This window comes from Drosophila guanche, unplaced genomic scaffold (genome assembly GCF_900245975.1).
Source record: "Drosophila guanche unplaced genomic scaffold, DGUA_6, whole genome shotgun sequence".
NCBI classification, from domain to species: Eukaryota; Metazoa; Arthropoda; class Insecta; order Diptera; family Drosophilidae; genus Drosophila; species Drosophila guanche.
The window spans coordinates 9,874,868-9,894,146 of NW_022995743.1; the positions used below are offsets into that span (position 1 = coordinate 9,874,868).

At 50.0% G+C, this 19,279-nt stretch overlaps 1 protein-coding gene and 11 non-coding genes across 16 annotated transcripts; all 12 read left to right on the top strand.

Moving 5' to 3' along the window:
* Window positions 1-79: 79 nt before the first annotated feature.
* Window positions 80-19,222, top strand: LOC117584748 (helicase domino). 5 transcript variants are annotated; one of them, XM_034273878.1, is made up of 15 exons: window positions 81-282; window positions 911-1,562; window positions 1,634-1,937; window positions 2,154-2,427; window positions 3,299-3,403; window positions 4,790-5,599; window positions 5,839-7,123; window positions 7,452-7,638; window positions 8,604-8,740; window positions 8,805-8,991; window positions 9,235-11,418; window positions 11,697-11,915; window positions 14,738-14,773; window positions 14,871-17,957; window positions 18,021-19,222. In XM_034273878.1, exons 2-15 carry the CDS (start codon window positions 922-924, stop codon window positions 18,513-18,515), a joined length of 9,951 nt encoding a protein of 3,316 aa, XP_034129769.1. In that variant the 5' UTR covers window positions 81-282; window positions 911-921; the 3' UTR covers window positions 18,516-19,222. The 5 variants fall into 5 exon arrangements, with proteins under 5 accessions (XP_034130087.1, XP_034129769.1, XP_034130003.1 ...); XM_034274029.1 differs by lacking the exon at window positions 81-282 and having other exon boundaries at window positions 922-1,562; window positions 18,021-18,464; window positions 18,879-19,222; XM_034273957.1 differs by lacking the exon at window positions 81-282 and having other exon boundaries at window positions 922-1,562; window positions 14,871-17,300; window positions 17,331-17,957.
* LOC117578909 lies at window positions 1,973-2,080 on the top strand. The gene has a single exon (XR_004573414.1). It is a non-coding gene; the product is annotated as a small nucleolar RNA Me28S-Am2589 (small nucleolar RNA).
* On the top strand, window positions 3,965-4,094 carry LOC117578918. Its single transcript, XR_004573423.1, has one exon. It is a non-coding gene; the product is annotated as a small nucleolar RNA psi28S-3316 (small nucleolar RNA).
* LOC117578916 lies at window positions 4,118-4,254 on the top strand. Its single transcript, XR_004573421.1, has one exon. It is a non-coding gene; the product is annotated as a small nucleolar RNA psi28S-3316 (small nucleolar RNA).
* On the top strand, window positions 4,289-4,421 carry LOC117578921. Its single transcript, XR_004573426.1, has one exon. It is a non-coding gene; the product is annotated as a small nucleolar RNA psi28S-3316 (small nucleolar RNA).
* LOC117578908 lies at window positions 5,649-5,757 on the top strand. Its single transcript, XR_004573413.1, has one exon. It is a non-coding gene; the product is annotated as a small nucleolar RNA Me28S-Am2589 (small nucleolar RNA).
* On the top strand, window positions 7,716-7,852 carry LOC117578919. The gene has a single exon (XR_004573424.1). It is a non-coding gene; the product is annotated as a small nucleolar RNA psi28S-3316 (small nucleolar RNA).
* LOC117578915 lies at window positions 7,887-8,020 on the top strand. The gene has a single exon (XR_004573420.1). It is a non-coding gene; the product is annotated as a small nucleolar RNA psi28S-3316 (small nucleolar RNA).
* Window positions 8,044-8,180, top strand: LOC117578920. Its single transcript, XR_004573425.1, has one exon. It is a non-coding gene; the product is annotated as a small nucleolar RNA psi28S-3316 (small nucleolar RNA).
* Window positions 8,209-8,353, top strand: LOC117578914. Its single transcript, XR_004573419.1, has one exon. It is a non-coding gene; the product is annotated as a small nucleolar RNA psi18S-841/snoR66 (small nucleolar RNA).
* Window positions 8,374-8,520, top strand: LOC117578913. Its single transcript, XR_004573418.1, has one exon. It is a non-coding gene; the product is annotated as a small nucleolar RNA psi18S-841/snoR66 (small nucleolar RNA).
* On the top strand, window positions 9,046-9,155 carry LOC117578907. Its single transcript, XR_004573412.1, has one exon. It is a non-coding gene; the product is annotated as a small nucleolar RNA Me28S-Am2589 (small nucleolar RNA).
* Window positions 19,223-19,279: the final 57 nt, after the last annotated feature.

The following is a 19,279-nucleotide window of genomic DNA, read 5'->3' on the forward strand; positions in this document are numbered from 1 at the left end:
CGGTATATTTTACGGTATATATACCGTATATTTTCGAGGGCCCGACGGTATATTTTATCGATACTTTCGCCGTCACGCTGTCCAAATGTCTCTGTCAAAAATTGTGCGCACGCTTTTCCGCAGAAAAAATAATTTAATTTTAGTTTTTAGAGCAGAAAATACGGTTTAATTTAGTGATAATCGAGTGCGGTACGATATTTACAACGCGTTCGCATAACTTTTCTGCAAGGATGCATCGCAGAGATGTGGATATTTTGTGATTAAAAATTCTCCCCATCTGAGGTAGGCACAAGAAAAATTGTGAAAAAAATGTCTGACCAATGTATGAAACTGCGCACACCAACACAAAGAACCGACGCCATGTCGTATATATGGTGGTCTCTGTCTGACTGCAGCGTTTTCGCACGTGGCTGTGTGAAATAGATAGATGGATAGAAGACTGATTTTAGGAGTTCGAATATCATGAAATTTAAAAGAATATAATTCTTAAAAAAAAAGTGAATGAATTATATGTGCAAGTGGTTGTATTAATGCACGTGATATGGCTTTAAAAAACGCGTGTGTCAGAGAAATGAAAGAAAAATTTAGGCCATTTGCAAACACAGAGTTGCATTTTCGGTGCGTTTGTGTGCAGAAAAGGAGAAAAATGAGTGATAAGCTCATTTAAGGATGACTTTTATTTTCTTGCTCTGCTTTCCCGAATACTACGCTCCACAGTTCAAATTCACAAAATGACGTAAATGTAGAGCTTAAGTTATGAAAATCATTGAAACAGGCATAATATCAATGCCGACGGGGCATGTGCTCTTCTGGCGCGTGGCCGAAACCGGCAACTGAATGTTTCCCGCCAAATTAATGAGAATGCCAAGTACAAGTGAGTGTAATCAATATCGTTTTGGTGTTCTTGCAGATGTCTCAAACATGAATGAAGGTAATTCAGCAGGAGGGGGGCATGAAGGGCTAAGCCCGGCCCCTCCTGCTGTGCCAGACCGCGTAACTTTACACTCTACGGAAAAATCAGTTGCCCACCCAAAATTGAACACAACTACAACAGCGACTACAACAACAACAACAGTGACTAGCAATAGAACAGCAGCAGCAGCCCTACCGGCTTCCCGCTATTCAGCGCAACCGAAAGGAGTCCGCAGCATCAGTAGACAACACCAACAGCAGCAGCTGCCCAGTGCGCAGCTGCCTGTGCCGCTGTCGCCCTTGCCGCCACAACAGCAAACGACAGAGGCAACGGCAGCCACGCCAGTAGCAGCACCACCTTCCAGCACACTCATCTCATCCGCCTACTCCGACACCACGAACATCATAGAAGCCTCCGCCTCGCCGCCGCAGGCCAAGCGTCAGCGTTTGGACAACAGTCCGAACTCGAGTCAGGCGAGCAGCATTGTCGGGAGTGCCAGCAGCAATATCGTTGGCTCTCTGCTGCCGGCTTCTGTGGCCTCCAGCAGCGAAGTCGGTGGGGTATCTTCGGAGGCCCTGCAGGATTCGAATGCACTCAAGAAGCGCATTCTTCAGCAGAAATTGCAAATTTTGCGTACTCTTAAGGAAAGGTATGATCGATAAACGCCTTGCAGTGCATAGTGGGGATATTCGTATTCACGCTTTAAATTTCACTCCACAGACATCTTGAAAATGTGTCCGAATACTTTTACCTACAAAACGGCGGCAGTATGATGGACTACCCTGCGTGGCGTAAAAAGACACCAACCCCGCAATTCATCAGCTACAGCAATGCAAATCGTATAGATCAGCTGGTACACGAGGAGAAACCGAGCACGTCAGCGGCAGCCGGCGCGGCTCAATCCCAAGGAATACCAACGCAACAAGCAAGAGTGGAGACGACGCTAACGGTGGTCAGCGGAACAAGCAGCACAGGGACGACTGTACAACCGGTGCACGGAAGCAACAATAGCACAGCGAAAACGGTTAGCAAAAATTACTTAGAATGCGTAGATAAGTTAGCCAAGTGATGTTAAAACTCAACTGAGCGCTATTATCGATCTATTTTTGATTGATTTTGGCTGTTAAAAGGATGTTCGCAGTTGCGAGGCATTTGTCTGATGGAATATTGCTATCAAGGGTTCCGCTATGGATTTTCTATTGAACCAAATGCTAAAGAGCGCTTATCTCTTGTCCCACAGAATACGCAATCTCAATTGCCAGAAAAGATTGGCAGCAACACATCGACCACTCCCGCAGCGATAGCAGCAACAGCAAGCCAGTCGAGCAACAGAAGCAGCAGCAGTCCCACAACTGCGGCAAGCAGTATATCTAACACCACAAGCAGCAGTGTAGTCGAGGCAAGCGGTAATGTTCATCCACCGGAGGCGGAGATCAAGATTCCAGCAGTGGGCGCCACACCAGTGGCCATTTCGACAAAACTACCCGCCGCTGTTGTCCAGTTAACGCAGCAAGGTAAATTGATGAATTCATCGGATGCAATGGATCACCCAGATCAAACCTCTCATTGCTATCATTATTTTTGTGTTTTTGTTGTGTTTGTTCGACTGTTCGACCAAAGGAAATTGTATTTTCTGTTACAAGATGTTTTTTTTTTCTTTTGTTTCGATTCCATTTCGTTATTTTTCTGTTAATGCAAAATTGAAATTGTCAAATCAATGCCAAAAACTTTAGCCAACTGCATACCAACTCGAACTCCTGTAACCGAAAGCGCAAGCGAAACCCAAATCCTAACCATAACCGAATCGTGCCATCTGCTAACGCACGCCCTGCACTCACTAAAAACCCAAAAATATACAAATAACACACACTTATATTGTGGCCGTCATCTAATACTATATGTATGTGCTCGCAAAATTCTGTTTCTAATTTTTTTGGTTTATTCACACACAAACACACACAGTGAAACACTAAATTAACAACCCAGTGGCTTAAAAGTTTGATTTGAACGTGTGGAAATTATCAAAAAAAAAGATTAGAAAACAATGGAAAAATTAATCATTGACAGTTTTAAGATTTTAACCACTCATAAATTATTGGTTAAATTACTTTTGACGAGTCTTCAAACATCGTTCCCGGTTTTCACACGTTTACAAACATTTTAAGATAATATTGTTTTTGGTCCACTGGGATATGGAACTCATTTAATTTGTATTTATAAATTCTGTATTTTTTTGTTTTGTTTTGTGTTGTCTGATTTGGTTCTCGCTCTCACATAATTGCCAATCCCCCCCTCCCCCCCCCCCACACACACACATATGTACATCCTCCTTTAACGCACTCACTCTCAACTCACCATAATTGTATCGTTATCGTTATAATATAGGTCACATACCCGGTAGACCTTTAGGAGGTCGTCACGGTATGGTATTCGGTCAAATACCCGCTCCTCCTGCTGCCGTAGGAAATTCTTCTGTACCTTTGGTGCCAGGTGCTTATCGTTCGCAAACTAAACACAAAACAAAACTACAAAAATATGAAAAAAAAGATAATACTCTCAGCAAAACAAAAAAGATCGTTATCGTTTTGATTGAAATTTTTATATAACTAAACATTTTGTCTGTTAATTATTGAATATTGATTGAAGCCTTTTATCATTTTCCAAGCAAAGTAGTGCATTGATTGATGTGCCTAAAGTTTAATTTATTTATTCGTTCCATCCTAGAATTGGTGTCTTTTTGTCCTTAGTTAGTTATTGATTGGATTTGGATTGGTATTGATATTGGTAAACCTGCTTAAAGTTTGATTTACGTTTGAATTGATCAATAATTGAATTGAATAATTGATGAATGTACATTTTGATTGATTCGTTGATTTGTAAGCAAGTTAGCAAACCTAAGCATACTTAGAACATTTGATAACGCGTTGATTTTCACATGATCCATTATCCATTGGGGTTGTCCCACCACCAGTTGGGCTTCTTCACCACTCACAAATTACCCACATTCACCCATCACTAGCTTTAGCCAAGCATCTAGTTCTTTAGTTTTTCTGCACCTAAAAGCGTTTTCTTGCCAGCCCATTAAGTGCTCTCGAAAATCGTAGATGTGTGCCATAGCAAGGCTCAGTTGCAAGTGATTCTATTCCCTCAATGACAGAATCACATTAAGCTGGCTACAAATGATACCACCGGGTAGGGGATAGCAGCACCTAAAAGCGTTTTCTTGCCAGCCCATTAAATGCTGTTGAAAATCGTAGATGTGTGCCAGAGAAAACTTCTCGCAATAGCAAAGTGATCGGAGATCCATTGATGACTCTTGTCCGTTTACGTTGTGAACATTTGTTTTAGAATATAGTCGGAAGTTTCGATCCCAATAGCACCTAAAAGCGTTTTCTTGCCAGCCCATTAAGTGCTCTCGAAAATCGTAGATGTGTGCCACAGCAAGGCTCAGTTGCAAGTGATTCTGTCCCATCGATGGCAACATAATCATAATATACTGGCTACAGATGACCTCAATGATGTGTGCGAAAGAAGCCCACTGTCCGATCCTCGACTGTTGTTTTTCTCACCGGTGTGGAAGACCAATCAGAGCATGGAGAGTAGCATCGATGGCCCAGCTAGTGCTGAGCACCATACCAGGAATAATTTTGCATGCAGTTGCCATCCATTATTCTGTTTGTTTAGCAACCGATTCGCAAGCGTTTCTTTCTCATGTTTACTCCATTCATTCCTATTGCTTTCCTGGTAGACCAGATCTTTTGTAATTGATGCACCCCACCCTCCAGCATGCCACGAGGGGACCTCTTAATGACTTGATCTTGAGTTGCAGCTAAATGGCCATGTGTTAATCAAACCTGTTTTGGCTTATATTCAAAGGTGGCACTCCGCTGGTACCCTGTAGTACCGCAGTCGGTTCGACGACTCTCCGACGCACCCAGAGTCACAATAATGCCGCCAGTGGAAGTGGAAGTGCAGCCGCCGCAACGGCAGCGGCTACATCAACGACGCCGCTGTACACGGGTAATGGTCCGACAAGCAGCGGCAGTGGAGCCATCACGCCCGGCACTCCAAGTGGAAGCCTGCTTAGCCCAGGCCTTGCCCTGGCTGGCGTGGGTACACCGACCAGTGCGGCGCAAGAGTTTTCGTTTAAGGCCAAGCAGGAGGTGTACGTGATGCAGCGTATATCCGAACTACAGCGAGAGGGATTATGGACTGAACGGCGGCTGCCCAAGCTGCAGGAGCCGAGCCGACCGAAGGCGCACTGGGACTACCTTCTCGAGGAGATGACCTGGCTGGCGGCTGATTTTGCCCAGGAGCGCAAATGGAAGAAGAATGCTGCTAAGAAGTGCGCCAAGATGGTTCAAAAGTACTTCCAGGAGAAGGCGAATGCGGCCCAGCGGGCCGAGAAGGCCCAAGAGCTGCACCTGAAGCGAGTGGCCTCCTTTATTGCCCGCGAGGTGAAGCGCTTCTGGACGAATGTGGAAAAGTTGGTGGAGTACAAGCACCAGACGAAGATCGAGGAGAAACGCAAGCAGGCCCTCGATCAGCATCTCAACTTCATTGTCGGCCAGACCGAGAAGTTCTCCCAACAGTTGGTGGAGGGCATGAACAAGAGCATGGCGGCCGACACACCCAGCCTCAGCCTCAATTCCAGCCGCCTTACCTCGCCCAAGCGGGAGTCTGATGGTAAGAATATTACCAATAAAACTTTTCCTTTCAGCAGAATCGGTGGAATCAGCATGTGATGATAAACTACAAACTGAAACGTTGTCGTGGTCTATTTTTGAACGCTTCGATGTTAACCTGGGATGGTCGCATTTGCGAGGCATTTGCCTGATGCTTTTACCTTTCGTGTTGGCTGCCTCTTACCGAGTGCTGGGAGATTTCAGCACATTGCTAATTCTCGATTCTCCATTCATTTGCAGTTGAGTTTCGACCAGAGTCTGGCTCTGAGGATGATGAGGAGACTATTGCCAAGGCGGAGGAGGAGGCGGCGGACGTCAATGAGGAGGTGAAGGCTCTGGCCAAGGAATCGGAAATGGATTTCGATGACTTCCTGAACGATTTGCCCCCCGGATATTTGGACAATCGTGATAAGCTCATTAAGGAGGAGGAGCATACCAGCGCTGCGGTGAACACGGAGACCGTCGGCGAGGAGGGCGAGGACAGTGACGACAGTGAGTTTGAGGCAAAGGAGGCAAGCGAAGACGATGAAAACACCATCAGCAAGCAGGAGGAGGCCGAGCAGGAGATCGATCACCAAAGGGAGATCGATGAGCTGGAGGCCGACAATGACCTGCCGGTTGAGCAGCTGCTCAAGAAGTACAAGTCTGGCAGAATCAGTGATCAGCCGCCCAGTCCCAAGCGACGAAAGCTGGAGCCTCGTGGCGCCTCAGAACTCGACTCGGATGACGATTCGACGGCAGTGGATGATGAGTCTACCGACAACAGCGATGTAGATGCCAGCGAAGAGGATGACGACGAAGATCTATCCACAAATGAAACCGAAACTGAAGTGGAAGAAGAAGATCGGGAAGATGGGCTCAAGAGTCTGTTGACAGATGAGACCGCCGAAGCGGGTGGAGCAGGAGCATTAACTGCTGGCAATGCCAGTGCAGCTGATGCTACTGCTGGGGCTAATAAAGACGACATGCTCAATGACGCCGCCGCTCTCGCCGAGAGTCTGCAGCCCAAGGGCAACACCCTGTCATCCACCAATGTGGTCACTCCTGTGCCCTTCCTGCTCAAGCATACGCTGCGCGAGTATCAGCACATCGGACTGGATTGGCTGGTCACGATGAACGAGCGCAAGCTGAATGGCATCCTGGCCGATGAGATGGGGCTGGGAAAGACCATTCAAACGATTGCCCTACTGGCTCACCTTGCCTGCGCCAGAGGCAACTGGGGACCGCATCTGATTGTGGTGCCATCGTCTGTGATGCTCAACTGGGAGATGGAGTTCAAGAAGTGGTGTCCCGGCTTCAAGATACTCACCTACTACGGCTCCCAGAAGGAGCGCAAGCTGAAGCGCGTCGGGTGGACCAAGCCCAATGCCTTTCACGTCTGCATTACCTCCTACAAGCTGGTCGTCCAGGATCAGCAGAGTTTTCGCCGCAAAAAGTGGAAATATCTTATCCTCGACGAGGCCCAAAACATTAAGAACTTCAAGTCGCAGCGTTGGCAGCTGCTGCTCAACTTTTCCACAGAAAGGTAAATCCTAAACTACACCAACACCACCCAAAGCCTCTTGTAGAGAACAACATCCGTCTGTTCTTCGTGTTTGTTTTGTTATACCTGCCTGCCCTAAACGCACCAAAAATCAGTAGCCATGCGACTGCTAACTAGCATGGGGACTACGCTTGGGTGCTAAAATTAATATCGTTATAATGCCGCATACTAAAACAGAGCATGCTAATCCCGCCCTAGAATGCTTGTGGCCTTGTTCTGAGACAGCCCAACCACCAACACCACTTACTCCCACACTTAGATCGAGGGCACTCGAAATAATCATTTAATATGTTTCTCACTTCTCCCATAGACGCCTGTTGTTGACGGGAACCCCGCTGCAGAATGACCTAATGGAGCTGTGGTCTCTGATGCATTTCCTCATGCCCTATGTGTTCTCCTCGCACCGCGAGTTCAAGGAGTGGTTCTCCAATCCGATGACCGGCATGATCGAGGGAAACATGGAATACAACGAGACTCTGATAACGCGTCTGCACAAGGTAAGCATATTTTATCACAAGATCAAGGGTTCAGATACAGGGGTTAGGGTCACAGCTTCTCACGCGGGAACGATAGCAGCACCTAAAAGCGTTTTCTTGCCAGCCCATTAAATGCTGTTGAAAATCGTAGATGTGTGCCAGAGAGAACTTCTCGCAATAGCAAAGTGATCGGAGATCCATTGATGACTCTTGTCCGTTTACATTGTGAACATTCATTTTAGAATATAGTCGGAAGTTTCGATCCCAATAGCACCTAAAAGCGTTTTCTTGCCAGCCTGTTAAATGCTCTTGAAAATCGTAGATGTGTGCCATAGCAAAGGCTCAGTTGCAAGCGATTCTGCCCCATCGATGGCAGCAGAATCACATTAAGCTGGCTACAGATGATACCACCGGGTAGGGGATAGCAGCACCTAAAAGCGTTTTCTTGCCAGCCCATTAAATGCTGTTGAAAATCGTAGATGTGTGCCAAAGAGAACTTCTCGCAATAGCAAAGTGATCGGAGATCCATTGATGACTCTTGTCCGTTTACATTGTGAACAGCATAAAACCAACACCTTTCGGATATTTTTAGGCAAATGCACTCTGTGTCACATTGAATTACAGCCACATGTGATGACAATTTGTTAGTTTGCTAGATAAAGTGGGAAAGGTGCGTCTTATCCATGTGGTGAATCCATAACTAAGATTATCACATTGAAAACGCATCGCACATTCAAGTACTCTTATTCAAATTCAGGCAAATGCACTCTGTGTCACATTGAATACAATCCACATGTGATGACAATTTGTTAGTTTGCTAAATTAAGTGGGAGAGGAGCGTCTTATCCATGTGATCAAACTCAAAACAATTGGAGATCACATTGAAAACGCTCCTTACACGACCTCTCACCTCTACGATAATTTAGATGGTTCGAAGCTTAATGTCGCAGTGATAAACATATTTGCTTTGTTGTATCTGCTTGTAGGTGATTCGTCCGTTCCTGCTGCGACGCCTCAAGAAGGAGGTGGAGAAGCAAATGCCAAAGAAGTACGAGCATGTGGTCATGTGCCGTCTGTCGAATCGCCAGCGCTATCTGTACGAGGATTTCATGAGTCGCTCCAAGTAAGTGCAATCAATTGCGACGAACCAATTCGATTTGTAATTTGTATTCCTTTTGCAATTAAAGAACAAGGGAAACACTGCAGACGGGCAATCTATTGAGCGTAATCAATGTGCTGATGCAGCTGCGGAAGGTGTGCAATCATCCGAATATGTTTGAAGTGCGTCCAATCATATCGCCGTTTCAAATGGAGGGCATCACATTTCATACGCCGCGTCTCGTCTGCGACATTATGGAGTATGATCCGTTCACGGTGAGTCCACAGGTCACGGCCACCCGCACCTTCACGTATTTTAGCCACCTTTGATTGAAAATGATGATAAACTGTCACTGAAAGTTGGGCTCAATCTATTTTGGAGCGGGTCGTAAACTTGTCCCAGGATGTTCGCATTTGCGAGGCATTTGTCTGATTCAATCCAATAGCTTTTCCCCCCAGCAGTTGCAGTTGTCCAAATACGAATATCCTAACCGAATGAAATTCTTCTCTACCCAATAGCAAATCAATCTGGAAACTGTGAATCTCTTGCTGTTGCATCTGGAGGAAACATTAACCGCCTACGTGTCGCACAAGTGCCGCCTGCTCGCACCGCCACGCAAGCTGATCGAGGAGATCGACAGCGCCCCACAGCCGCCACCGCGCTGCCCCAATGGAAAGTACCGGTTCCACATACGAGTGCGAAGTGCGGAGCTGGCCCAACGGCTCAAATTGAATGCGGTGCGAGTGGGCGCAAGTCCGGCCATGCGGCTGGAGGGCTCCAAAATTGTGCCAATGAGTAGCCTCTTGCCCAGTGGACGGATCTTGAAGCGTGTCAGTGGCTCCATTAACCCCATTAATATGGCCCTCAAGCCGGTTGTGATCAACAGCTGTTTAGTGACAACGACTACGCCGCCGACGACAACGACGACACCGATGGGATTGACATCCTCTCCAGGGGCATCGCTAAACGTCTTGGCCAACTCGAAGATGCTAAGCGCACGCTCCCATATGAATGCCCCCACGCCAGCCAAGGTGGCAAAAACGATGCAGGATGGGAAACCCTTTTTCTACCTCACGCCAGCCACAAGTGCCGGAGGAGCTGGTGCCCGCTTGACTCTCACCAGCAAGACATCCTCGTCGCCATCGTCTGTCGCACCGTCCGTCGTACCGTCCGTTGTAACGTCTGCCAGCAGCAAAACGGGGACATCGGCCACGGGTACAGTATTAACATCTCAGCAGCTAACCAAGGAGCCCATTTTAAGGGATCTGGCCACGCATGTGAAAAGCACTGCACAGAAGCAGGCCATAGCCAATGGGAGCACAGAGTATGAGGAGCAGGATGAGGAGGAAGCAGAAGATCCCTACAAAGTGCAAGAACTCATTCAGATGCGCAAGGAGCAGCGTCTGGCCTCGCTCAAGCGCATGGCCACGATCAATCGTCGGCGCACCGATGCAACTCCCATCTACGGCTCAGATTGCCGCGTGGCCATCCAGCGGTGCATGCAGTCGACACGCACCCTGCGACGTTCCACCTGGCAGACACGGGGCTTTTCCAACTGCTGCACGGCGATGGTCCATCGCGATGGCTGGTCTCTCAATCACCTGCTCAAGACCTTCGAGCAGAGGTGTGCGGAATTGGCTCCGATCTTTAGCAACTTTGTGATTTATGTTCCTTCGGTGTGTGCGCCGCTAATCCGTCGATACGTCCAGAATCTATCCTCCACGCACTGGCAGTGCGAGCGGCAGATCGAGAGCAGGGTGGGTCAGGCTCTGCTGCCAAAGCTGGCCCTTCTGCATCCAATTATCTCGGCGATGACCACACAGTTTCCGGATCCGCGGCTCATTCAGTACGATTGCGGCAAGCTGCAGACCCTGGATCGTCTGCTAAGGCAGCTGAAGGTCGACGGCCATCGTGTGCTGATATTCACCCAGATGACCAAGATGCTGGACGTGCTGGAGGCCTTCCTCAACCACCACGGTCACATCTACCTACGACTAGATGGCTCGACGCGCGTCGAGCAGCGTCAGATTCTTATGGAGCGCTTCAACGGGGACAAGCGTATATTCTGTTTCATTCTATCCACACGATCGGGCGGCGTTGGCATTAATTTGACTGGCGCCGATACAGTCATCTTCTACGACTCGGACTGGAATCCCACCATGGATGCCCAGGCACAGGATCGTTGCCATCGCATTGGGCAAACACGCGACGTGCACATATATCGCCTTGTGTCCGAGAAGACCATTGAGGTGAACATACTGAAGAAAGCCAATCAGAAGCGAATGCTTAGCGACATGGCCATCGAGGGTGGCAACTTCACCACGACCTTCTTCAAGAGCTCCACCATCAAGGATCTCTTCACAATGGACCAGACCGAGCAGGACGAGACCACCACCCCTCCCCAGGAAGTCATCAAGTCCGAGGAGAAGATTGTCACGACGACGACGGCGATGACGACCGCGACCGCCGTTGTGGAAACGGAGAAACAGTCGCTGCGAGCATTTGAGCATGCTCTTGCCGCCGCCGAGGATGAGCAGGATGTGCTGGCCACCAAGACGGCCAAGGCCGAGGTGGCCGCAGATCTGGCCGAGTTCGATGAGAATATTCCCATTGCGGATGATGCCAACGCTGAGGCAGTCGCCGGCTCATCTCAGGTTGAGATGAGCAAGGCCGATCTGGACATGCAGAATCTTGTCAAGCAGGTGAGTCGTGTTTATTGATTGATTGACCGATTAATGGATGAGTGGTATGGCAGCGCTTGCAATTAATATTGAATACCGTATCAAGATGCGCTTACAATGCAGCGAGCATTGCCCAGAGTAACTTCCCTGCGGGGAGTAGACGTTCAGACATAGTCGAAGCGACTACCCACGCTCGATTATATCACTCAACGTCTAACATTGCAATGTCCTAAAATGTTGATGGATCCAAATCTGTGTCGTGTGCTAATGATTATTACATTTCCCTCCCACATCTGTAGCTGTCGCCGGTGGAACGCTATGCTATGCGCTTCGTGGAGGCTACTGGAGCTGCCTGGACGGCGGAACAACTGCGTGCCGCGGAGGCCGAGCTGGAGGCACAGAAGCGGGAATGGGAGGCCAATCGACTGGCTGTTATGCAGAAGGAGGAGGAGCTGCTAAAGCCGGAAGCCGAGCCGGAGGAGTTGCTCACCTACAGTCGCAAGGATTCGAGTAACCAGGTTAATGTCAATTCCAAACAAGATTCCCATTCCAACTCCAAGAAGCGAGCCCTAGCGACTAGGTCTCAGCGCAACAGGCAGGGTCAGCAAAAGCAGCTGAGCAGGAGCATTAGTAGCAACAGTGGCAGGGGACAAAAGAGATCAGTGCCGCCAGCGACCAGTACTCCGGCGCAGACTTCGTGTCGGCGTCGTGTCAGCCTCAATGTGAGTGCTCCAGTAGCGTCGGCGTCAGGGTCAGGAATAGGGAAACGGACAGGGACAGGTAACAGCAAGAGGTTGACGACTGGGGGCAAGAGCGGCTCGACTGTCGGACGGTGCACGCGACTCCGTTCTCTGGGTGTCCATGTCACCAATATCCATACACCGCCCACTAGAAAGACAACACGCACAGCCCTGGCTGCAGGTCTGGCTGCAGCTGCGGAGGAGGACTCTCCTGCGCTCGCCGGAGAGCGTCCCAAGCGGCTTTCGGCCAACATAGCCATGAGCAAGATGATGAGAACGCCCAAGCGTAGTCAAGGGAGCAGTAGTTCAAGCACCACCACGCCCCTCAATCGAGTGCGTGGAGACAGCACCTCTGTGTCTGTGTCGACCGCTTCTCGGCGAAGGCTGTTGGCGAGAAGAGCGACAATAGCTGTTCCTTTGGCTATAGAAAGCGAGGATGAAGATGAGGACGGGGACGAGGAGGACAATACTACTCAAAAAGAAGAGGATGAAGTTAGTGTGGTAGATGAAGACGATGACAATGAGGAGGAGGATGAGGCGAGTGTAGAAGATGAAGACGAAAAAGCATCGGTCTTGGAGGATACCACGCAAACCGAATTCCTAAGCGACAAAGGGAACGGGACTANNGACGTGGGTGAGGAGGAGGAGGAAATGCACGTTGAGATTCTCTCCGATGACTCGAATGCGGATGGAAAGTCGAGCAGCTATGGCACAGCCGGAGGCGAGGGTGAATCAAATGCCAGCTTAGATGGCTGGAGTGCCCATGATCAAGTGCAAGACACTACCATGACCAGCTCCACATACTACAATGTGAGCGAGGAGTCGGACACTGATGACCAACCCAATGATCCCTTGGTCGAGGCCAAAGAGGGAAAAATCCTTCAGCAGCAGCAACAGCAACAGTCGGATAAGAGCGATGAGAGCGAAGCTGTTGGACACACGCCCCGCACTCGATCTCGCGGCTCTGTGAAGATCAATCTGTGGTCTCTGGACATGAGTCCCGTGGCGAGCACCCTTAACCGCAGTGGCTCGAACAAAAGCGCCAAGAAGATCGAGTCGACGCCCCGTGAGACGCACAGTGAGCCCAGGCGCAGGGAAGCGGTGAAGCGAATAGGCAACACTGTTGACAGCAACACCAAGCCCGTCAACAACAAGCCCGTCAACAACAAGCCTTTAACACAGCACAAAAACACGGCCGGAACGCTGCATCCGTGGATAACCAAGGTGCCCAAAGTGATGATACGATCCACGCCGCTCCCTGCTTCTGCAGGGCAATCAGCCGCCGCAGGAGCAGCCTCCTCTTCAAGTGGTACAACGAATCGGTGATAACAACGAATGTTTGTCAGTATTACCTGTAGTATTACATGCCAGACCAGCTAGCTATGGGCTGTGTGTTGTGTGCGTTTTAGTGGGTGAATCTTCCTCAGAGAGAGACGAGAGGAAGAGCGAGCGAGCTTGTCTGTCCATCATGCATCCTCGAGCTGTTTAAAGAATGAGTATTTATAGACTGTAACAAGTTTCCTTCTATCATACATACACACTATAGATATGGGCTAAGATTAGTTAGTGGCAGATAATTCTAGGATAACAAATTCACTTGGATCGCCAGAGGGGTGGTGATCAGGAGACACTACATAGGAATGAATAGAGCCAGTAGATTGTACATATTTATACAATATATTTTATAGATGTAAAAAAATAATGAGTCCCTCTCAACTATCCAAGCGTAAAAATCATAAATGATTTCATACTTATCAGCATCATCATGAGATGATGGGGGAAGTGGGGGAGAGAGAGGGCAAACAGATGAAGGACATCCCCAAAAACTGTTTTAGTTCGTAAGACGCGAGGAATACCTGTAATCTAGAGTTTACGAATTTTGCATTTGATAATTTATTTTGTACTCTTAACTTAACGAAAGCAAAACGAAATCTTAACAAACTTAAGACTAGAATTGACTAACAAAATAAACCAGAACTCAAATCATGCGTTCCATTGTAAAAATAAAGATGGATAAACTATATAGATCTATCTAAAAAAAAAACAAACAAACAAAAACAAGAAAACGAAACGGAAACTAAACTCAAAACTCTAAGACGTTGTGGTTTTTATTTACGGACACATTTCGTGCGGTAGCCCCTAAATTCCATTAAGAAGAGACAATTGCACAAAGTTGGAAAAGAATAAGCGCGTAAATCTCCATTCAAAGATTGTTAAATATTATTTTCTCCAAAGAAATGTAGAATTCTGTTTTGGTGTCGCAATATCCGCAAATCTCATTACCTCTCTCTCTGTCTGAGATCTGTTCTTTCCGCGCCCGAGTCCCTATAGGAAATGCTTGCCATAGAAAACGAAAAATTAAAATCAAATCAAATTGCGATTACGAAAGATAGAAAGAAGAAACTGTTCGGAATGAAAGCTACAACGCCTATCAATTAGCAAATTTTCAATTCAATTCAATTCAAATCAAATCAAATGAAAATAGTTTCTAAGCCAACACCAAAACAGAGTTTCTATATCATGAAAATAATGTGGAACGTGTATTCTTTTCTTTAACTTTCTTGCCTCTGCCTCTGCCTCTGCTTGTGACCCGGGTCCAGGTCTGGATATCACGAAATACAATGGAACAGATGCCGGTAAGTGGATCAAGTCTCCGACAGCTCGGAGTTAGCATTGCCTTGTCTGATTATAAATCATATTAATCTGATGATATCTTCTTCCGGGAATGTGCAGATGTGGTGCCCGCCCACGCCACCGCAGGACAATGATAACGATATCTACATAGACCACTCGCTGTCGTTTATGTACGACCTAGTGCCCATAGCGGAGCTGGACCTGCCGCCCGTCTACGTGCGCAAGGAGAACAAACGGTCGCGCTCCGAGGCCGGCTACGACGGCACTCGGCGACCCAACAAAATGCGACGGGAGGACAACTGTGCGCCGCCTAAGTCGCTGTTTGATCGACCCACGCCGCAGCTGTCGCGGCTGCGTCGTGAACTGAAGAACCAGCGCTTCCGCGGCAGCTTTAAGCCAAACTCCCCCGTTCTGGGCATGAAGCCACAGGTGCCCGTCAAGCCACTGACCGAGCCGGAGGCCATGAGCGAGTGGTGCATCTTCGAGGACATTGCCATACTGCACGTGCTGGTCAATCTGCAGGGCCTGCCCTGCAGCCTTGTCCAGCTGGCGCCTGGCCAGACGCCCAACTGGGACCTCGTCTCGGAGATGGTAAATTTCTGCTCGAAGACGTACCGATCGGCCAGGCAGTGCCGCTACCGCTACGAGACCCACATTCAGCCGCGCGAGGAGGGAAAGGTGGTGGAGAGTCCCAAGAAGCAGAAAAAGCTCAAGCCCACCCTGCGCACCGAGTACCTCAAGAGCCCGCTGCGCTACCTGCGCACTACACAGCTCTATGCCAGCGACAACAACGCCTCCTTCTACAAGGTCATGCGTTCCAGATTTGACAGCATCAAGACGGCCTACCTGAAGAAGGCACCACCCCCGAAGCGCCAGTTCAGTGCCCCCAGCCTGATGAATCCCAAGCACATGGAGGTGCTGCAGGAGTTTGGCATACAAAACTATGACCAGCCCGTGCCTCCGCAGAATATTGCGGCGATGAAGGCCAACAAGATACGGGAGAAGCAACGAGGTGGTCAGCAGTTGCCGCAGCCGCAATCCCAACAGCAGCAGCAACAACAACAACAACATCAGCAACAACATCAACCGCAGCAACAGCAGCAGGCGCCGCAAATCCAACAGCAGCCCCAGCCGCAACAACAACAGCAGCAGCAACAGCAACTGGCCATAGCTTCACCCGTTCCCCAAACACTGCCCGTACAGCAACAGCAACAGCAGCAGCAGCAGCAAACTGTGGAATTGGTGCAGCAACAGCAGCAGCCCATCAACTCAAACACAACGGTGTCGGTTCCCTCCGCCGGGCAGCTGCAGCAGTTGCAAATCCAGCACCTAACCAGCGCCAACGTATCGCCCGGCCAACAGACAGCCATTCTGCTACACCAGCCACAGCAGCAGCTGCGCACCCACCCGGGACAAGGACCGCAGTCCACCACGCAGCAGCTGGTGAAGACAATTGTGGGAAGCTCTTCCAACCTAACGGCTGGACAGCTGCAGCAGCTGGCCCAACAGTCGGCCGCTGCCAACCCGGGCCAATCCAGCGTCAGTGTGGTGCTGACAACGCCCGTGCAAAGCTTGCCGTCCGTTGTTCAGACGCAGTCTGGGTCCGCAGCTCAGATCGTGTCCATATCGTCGCAGACAACGCTCCCCGTGAACAGTGCCCCCCAACTGGGAAGCATTGTGCAGACCCAGAGCCTGCCCCAGGTCGTCTCCGTCAGCACACTGCCCACTGTGGGTTCCGTGCTGACTACCACTGCGAATCAGCAGCAGCAACAGCAGCAGCAGACCACGTCTGTGACCACCCTGAACACCGCCATGCTGCGAGGTCAGCGCATTGTGTCCGCTTCCACGGGCAACACGCTCCAGCAGCGTACAAATGCAGCCGGACAGTCGATTGTATCCATGCCCAATCTCGGCCAGGGCGTCAGTCCCGCCCAGTTCCAGACGCAGCTTCGTCTGGCCGCAGTGCCCACATCCCCAGCCACACAGACGCAGCTGGTGACTACCAAGGGCATTCCGGTGACTGCCCTTCAGCAGGGCGGCAAAACAACGGTAATTCCGGGCACCCAGCAGCCAGGAGGTGCGCACATCCAGCTTTATCGCCAGCGCAGCCTGAAGGTTTTGCAAACGCAGCCGGCTACCGGTGGCGGGGCAGCAGGCGGCGGAGTAGCCACCGCCAATCTGGTGCAGACCGCGGGCACCATAATCCAGGCCAGCGGCATGCCCACTCATGTGACCAGCCAGAAGGTTGCCGTCTCAGGAATGCCGGGAGCCGGCGCAGTGCAGGCGGGCAACGTTGTTAGCAGTGTTCAAATGCACGGCCAGGCCCGGTCGCAGTTCATCAAGCAAATGACCAGCAAACAAGGACTGCAGCGTCAGGTGATATCAGCGGACGGCAGCACCACTTCAGCGGGGGCCGGAGATATGCTTCTGGTCAAGCGACACAACATTTTGGCCGCCCAGAAGGCCCAGCAAGCTACGGGCGCCCTTTTCACCACCACAACAGCCGCTCAGCAACAGCAGCAGGGACAGCTGCCAGTGGCCGGACAGGGACAGGGACAACCTCAGCAGGTCACCCAGCAGCAGATTGCATCCCTGGTGAAGGCCTCCACGGCGGCGGCCGCCAGCGGGAGTAGCGTGAGCGCGGGAGGAGTTACCGTCTCGGCCACGGGTCCGACAGTGCAGGCAGGCAGCGTGAATATCCCTCTGCCGCAGCTGAAACCCGGAAGCCAGATCAAGGTTACCATGCCCAACCAGATGCGGCATCTGCAGATGCAGCAACAGCTGACGATGCCGCGCAAGATCAGCCGATTGACGCAGCTAGTCAGCGCCAGCGGCCAGCCAACGGCCACCAACATTGTGTCCGGTCCACAGCCACAACAGCAGCAACAGCAGCAGTCGGGGGGCGTGACCGTGTCCGGTGGAGGAACGCTGCCAACGGTTGCCGGCCAACAGCAGCAACAGAAGGTGACTACCACCGGTGGAGGCAGTGTCCAGGCACAGCTGCTGCACATTCAAAACACCAAGACGCTGCCTAGCTCGGTGACGGTGCAGCAGATCCAACAGGTGATGCGCAGCGGGCAGCAGGGGACGCTGGCCACCACGAATCTGGTGCTGGGCAAGACAAGTGTCGGACGGGTCATTCCCGTGTCGGTGGCCTCGCAGGCTAATCAGCGCCAGACCATCCAGGTAGGTTACCTCTCCAAGAATTCCTCTAGAGGAATCAATCAACACTCCTCTCCGCTCTTGCAGGTGGTATCGGCCGCCTCTGCCCAGGCCCTTGCTGCCGGCAATTTGCGCACTCACGTGGGTAGTCCGGGCATTGCCAGCACCCTGAAAGTGGCGGCTGGGGGCCAGACCACGCAGCAAACTCTGATTGCTGCCCTTCAGCACAATCAGCGACAAAATGCTAGTCCCGTCCGACTCCAGACCACTGCCGGTGGAAATCTTCTGGCTGTTGTTCAGCAGCAGCAGCAACAACAACAACAGCAACAACAACAACAACAGCAGCAGCAGCAGCAACACCAACAACAACAACAGCAACAGCAGCAGCACACCAGCATCGCTGGGCCCACATCGGGGCCAGCTGAGGTGATGACCATAACGCAGTCCACCACGACCTTGCCAACGGTGAGCGGTATGCAACAGCACCAGCAGCAGCAGCAGGGCGGCGTGTCACAACCCACAACGCAACAGGTACGCAAGCTGGTGCAGAAAAAGATCATGATCCGCAGCGAGAAAGAATAACATTTAGCGCATTGTCGATCGCAAAGAGCCGCCAGGCCTCGCAATCGGCGGAGCATCTCGAGCATCACCTCCACCGTCGCTTCCACAAACACCACCAACTCGAACTCGAACTCAACCTCAAACTCAAACTCAACCTCAAACTCGAACTCAAATCCCCACTACACAACCGCAACCACTACAAGCACAAGCACCACCAACTCAGTCAACTGCCAATCAATTTGAATCTTTCGAACCAAACCAAGTTTCGACCAAATTCCAAACACTCATACCCGTCGATCTTCATGCATTCAATCAATCAATCAATCAGCCAAATAGTTCTGTCATTGCTAAATTGATCTCAATTTCTGTTGATTGGTTTTGCAGCCATGAGCGATGGCGATGGCCGGTCGCTCGACATCTGCTGTGGAGAATGGGGAGAAAATCGTGATGACGATGACGATCGCTTCAATCAGCTCGGGGCGTGGCCAACGTTTTAATTTTACCAATTATAGTGTACCGTAACCCTAGTTAATACGCAACTACTCTTAACGACCTATAGTAATTACTGGCAAACTGCCTGCTTTAAATTTAACTTGTAAAATATTAGCCCTCTAAGTTCTCCCCTCACCTCTCCGCCGTATGTACATTTGTAAATCCATCAGATACTACATACTACAAACCCCATAAACATCTATTAGACTATTATTACTTATGCTCTAGGATAAACAAGTTAAAACAAAATAAATAAATATAAAAAGAATGGTTCTATTAGTTTTCGACTACAT